This window comes from Aplysia californica, unplaced genomic scaffold (genome assembly GCF_000002075.1).
Source record: "Aplysia californica isolate F4 #8 unplaced genomic scaffold, AplCal3.0 scaffold00332, whole genome shotgun sequence".
Lineage (NCBI taxonomy): Eukaryota > Metazoa > Mollusca > Gastropoda > Aplysiida > Aplysiidae > Aplysia > Aplysia californica.
The window spans coordinates 700,676-705,509 of NW_004797602.1; the positions used below are offsets into that span (position 1 = coordinate 700,676).

The 4,834-nt window shown below is 40.6% G+C and overlaps 1 protein-coding gene across 2 annotated transcripts in view; it reads left to right on the forward strand.

Moving 5' to 3' along the window:
* The first annotated feature begins 309 nt into the window (after positions 1 to 309).
* LOC101858117 overlaps positions 310 to 4,834 on the forward strand; it is a 16,031-nt gene continuing 11,506 nt past the window's right edge. For both annotated transcript variants that reach the window (XM_013084974.2, XM_013084972.2), the window contains exons 1-2: positions 310 to 1,526; positions 3,195 to 3,347. In XM_013084974.2, the coding sequence (XP_012940428.1) occupies positions 1,136 to 1,526; positions 3,195 to 3,347 (544 nt within the window). In that variant the 5' untranslated portion in view covers positions 310 to 1,135. The remainder of the gene's footprint in view (positions 1,527 to 3,194; positions 3,348 to 4,834) is intronic.

Genomic DNA, 4,834 nt, shown 5'->3' on the forward strand with positions numbered 1-4,834 from the left:
AACTCGGACTAAAACTAAACTAAAAAATTACTTTTATTATTGTGAATTGGAAAATCAAAATTGATGATTTTATTTCGTGGGTGGTTTGCGGGTGCCCTGGTGTGGTTTGTTCCTTATTTCCTATTAAACACGTTCTTATCTCTCCTCCTTTTTTGTATTTGTTGCTCTCTTGTAACGCCTCTAATCTTCGACACTTATATTACCTCTTTATGTTTCAAGTGCAATGAAACTCTTACTAAAAGTAAACTAATGAATGGTTTTCATTTTTGTGAATAAGCAAATTAAAATTAATTATTTTTATTCCAGAAACGACGCAGTCTTCAGAGTCATTCTCGGACGTGAAATAACTCAAGACAAGTAACCATGTGGCCCTCTTTGAGAATTCTGTCTAATCACTGACCATCTAAATGCCTTTATGAATGACGACTGATTAAAGAAGAAATACCTGGGAGGAGAGCTGCTCGTGATGTCAGTATCAACTTTTATCACAACCGTCAGAACGCTCCAGAATGGGAGACCAGGAAGGACGTGAAGTTATACCTTTCAGTGTGTTACGTCAAACTACCGTCCTCTCTATGACGTTGTGGTTCAATTCATATTCGCGACTTACGGTTTGTGAGTGACGTCATATAACTATTCTCCCAATGACTTCGTGGTTCAGCTCATATTCGCGCCTTATGACCCGTGGGTGATGTAATTGAAAAGTGCTCACAATGTGATGACAGCCTCAAATATAACACGAGTTCCAGTGACGTAGCACACACAATGTAATATCAGCCTCAAACACTGCACGAGTTCGATTGACGTAGAGCCCACAATGTGACTGCAGCTCGGGTGCACAGGAGCGCCTGGACGCTTGTCTTTGTACTGTGGGCGAATCATAAGGACAGCAGATGCTGATTTGGACGTACATCTCAAATAACCTGAAGCGTGGGTTTAACGATAAACGTACACAATAAATTAATTCAAACACAACAAGAAAAAGAAAGAAACAAACAAACAAAAACAACACATATCTGCACACACTTTCACGGCCCTGGCTCCACGAAGGGGGTGTGTGAGTACCCAGGTGTGTGTTTGTGTGTCTCCCAGTGTGTAATATTGGCGTGTGTGTCCGCGCTAGCGGCAGCGTCTAATGCAATCTCTGCGGGAGTTCTCGGCCAACAAGAGCTGCCCGGAGCTGTCCCAGGACTCGAGACTCTGTCCCGACGTACAACACACGAGCTCCCTCTCCCACTCTCTCTCCCACTCTATCTCTGGCTCCCTCTCCGACTCTCCCTCCCACTCCCACTCCCACACCCGTACCCACAGCCTCGACTCCGCCTCGGAGCAGATCTACCTCCGTACCAGTTCCCTCCCCCTGCTCAGTCAGGATGAGTTCGCGGAGAGCAGTCATGACGTCACCACCGATAGCCCCGCCCATAACATGACCACCACCACGGAGGATGACGTCATTGAGATCTTGTCGTGCCATGTGGAGCCGGAGGAGGATACGGCCTCCGGCCCCGCTCTCATGGCTGTCAAAAGTGAGTCGGACAAGGCTGTTTGTTTATGTTGCTGCTGTTGTTGTTTTTGCAAAACGTCAAATTTTGTGAATGTTAAAAACAAAGCAAGAAAGTAAATATGGCAATGCTGTTTGTTTATGCTGCTGCTGCTGCTGTTTCAGAAAACATCAGATTTCATAAACGTGGAAAAACAAAACGAAACTAAATAAAAAACTGTTTAAAAAGTAGGAAATGAAATCAAATAGTTTCTCGCTATGGAAAATATATATGTTGTTAAAGCTAAAAACAGAACAAAAAACCCCCCAAAAAACCCCTCCAACCCCCCGCCTAAACCCCCCCCAAAAAAAACAACCAATAAAAAAAAAAAAGAAAAAAAAAGAAACGAACGGAGAAATACAGTTATGCTGTTAATGACCAACTAATACTTTGGAATTCATTATAGTTATAAGACCCCTTGAAACAGCTGTAGAGGCTATCACTGCTAGATGCTAGGATCGAGCCAAAAAATAGGGAACCCTTAGAAACTTCTCAATCGAACCAGTTTCGATAGTGCGCCAATGAGGATGGCGCGCTACCTTCTTGATAATAATATTACTCAGATGAAGTATCTCAAGGTTGTCTAAGCGCGGGGTGGATTGTGGTTAGCGGGTGTTCTGGTGTGGTTTGCTCCTTCTTTTCTGTCATACATCTATCGTCCTTATCTCTTCTCCTTTTATGTGTTTGCCAATATTTTGTATAGATGACCTTGCTATGTTGCAAAGGCCGTTAAAGTCTTACTGAAACTAAATTGAAAGATCAGGGTGTTGGATACAAATAGTACACCGGCTTCTGTCGCACACAGGAGACCCGAGTTCGATTCACGAGCGGGAAGAATAAGCATTTTTTAAAAAATAGAGCGTCTCAGTCTTTCTGCTCTGACGTTGTGTGACTCTCCGCCTGGGTTGACTCTGTCATGCAGGGTCAAATCTCGTCTGAATTGGTGAAATTGTATAGGTTTAACGCCCTTATCAACACTGTTATTTAAGAGGCGGGACCTCCGAGTTTAGCGTGCCTCTCCGAAAGGACAGAGCCAAGTGGGAAATTCACGTAAAGTGCTTTTCCCAAGAACACAACGTTGGACCGAATTGAGGCTCGAATCCCAGAACTCGCAATCTCACGATTACGATTTCCGCAGTCTTGCCACTTAGCTACCGATACCACTTCGAATCTCGTCTCTTAAATGATCTAAACTTTGTAGGTGGGGTGTAACACAGTCAGATTATTTACATGTTTAAACCGACATTCATTTAATGAGCCACGAATTTCTTTAGGACCTACATGTATTTCTTTCAACACACAATGTTTGTTGTGGGTGTTTCACCTGGAATGGGTTTTGTTGTTGTTGTCGTTGTCGTTGTTGTTGATGATGAGGACGTTGTTGTTGTTGTTGTTGTTGTTGTTGTTGTTGTTGATGAGGCCGTTGTTGTTGTTGTTGTTGTTGTTGATGTTGATGATGACGTTGTTGTTGTTCTTGTTTTGACCAGCCTCAAACAGAACAAGGCCATTTCATGAAAAATAAAACAGAGACTGAATTTGTCATTTCCTGTCTGTTCCTCTAAACTCTCTACTTAAAGAAAAAAGCAACACAAAAAACCCCCAAATACCAAACGAAACAAAATCTCTTTTTCTCAACTCACCCCCCCCCCCTAGTCCCTCCAGTCCCCAGCATAGTGGAGACGCCTTCAGACGCCCACAGACGCCGTGTAGCCCGAGCGATAGGAGTGGTCACTTTTCTCCTGCTTCTGTTCAGCATCATCCTCATCGGGATCTCTCTCAACATGAGCAAGGACATCGACGAAATGGGTGAGCACACTCACAGACATATTTGTACAAGCAGCTACACACAGAATACGTTATGCATACATACACACAGACACACACTCACACACATACACTCACACATACGCACACACATACACACACATACACACTCATACACACATACACACACACACACACACACACACACAGCCACAATAATACCGTCTATGTTTGGCGATGACTAACAAAAACGGCCATACATGAATATATTATATAAAATAAATGGATTATATCCACTACTGAAAGTGTAACAACAACATAACACCTTACTAAAGAAAATTGGATGACTAAAATGGAAAGCTGTGTTTAGCATCTTAGAGCACAACTAGATCTGGTGAGAGTCTAATAAATATAATTTGCATGTAAAATTTCAGATTAATGTTATGAAAAAAAGAACAATCAACATTTGCCGGTTGTTACAATTACACATGCTTACAGAGTGAATGAATTGAATCCAACACTAAGAGTGTAACAACCGACGCAACAACTTACTAAAAAGATTATATCAGAAATAGAAAGCTATTTCTAGCATACAACTAGTCTTGTTTAGAGTTTTAACATGTACAAGTTGCTTGTAAGATTACAGACCAAGGTTGTAAAAGATTATCTGTCGGTCGTTATAATTCGATATACATACAATATTATAATATTATCGCTTATATCCAGCTCCAAGAGTATAACAACCAACATAACAACTTCCTAAAGAAATTTTTCTAAGAAAAATGTTCAGCTTTTTGCGGCATCTCAGGTTACAATTGGTTAGAGTTTTAATATGTACAAATGTACAAGCCTCATATGAAATTGTAGACCAAGGTTGTACAAAAATGACCTGTGGTTGTTACACTTAGATATTCATATTATGAAATAAATGGATTATATACAACATTGAAAATGTAACTACCAAGATAACAAATTATTTAAGTAATTTGGAGGACAAAAATGAAAAGCAGTTTTCAGCATCTCAGGTCACAAGTTGGTTTGGTTAAAGCCTATTGTGAACATGCCGCTTGTATAAAATTGTAGACCGTGGTTGTAAAAAGCAAAAAAAATATGTCGGTCCTTACAATTAGACATACATATTATAAATGGATTATATGTAGCACTAAAAATGTAACAGCATCACAATTAGGCTTGGGGGTGAGAGTTTAATTTTAAGCGTCAAATTGAAAAAAAATAATAAAGGTCAATTTGTTTCGAGCCTTTGACACATTTTGCAGTGCGTCTGTGCCAGTAATGTGTAGTGTGTAACTCAGTTCTTGCAAACAGTAGAGCTAGAACTCTGTCATTCTAATGGGGCGAAAGTTTAAAACCATTCGAGCGAAACAAAAACCAGGGTTTGCTTTATTGTTGTTTTTTTGTTCCTGTGGCTTTTCGATATGTATGCTAAGGACATGAATTTGGAACAATATTACAAGAAAGTGTGTGTGTGTGTGTGTGTGTGTGTGTGTGTGTGTGTGTGTGTGTGTGTG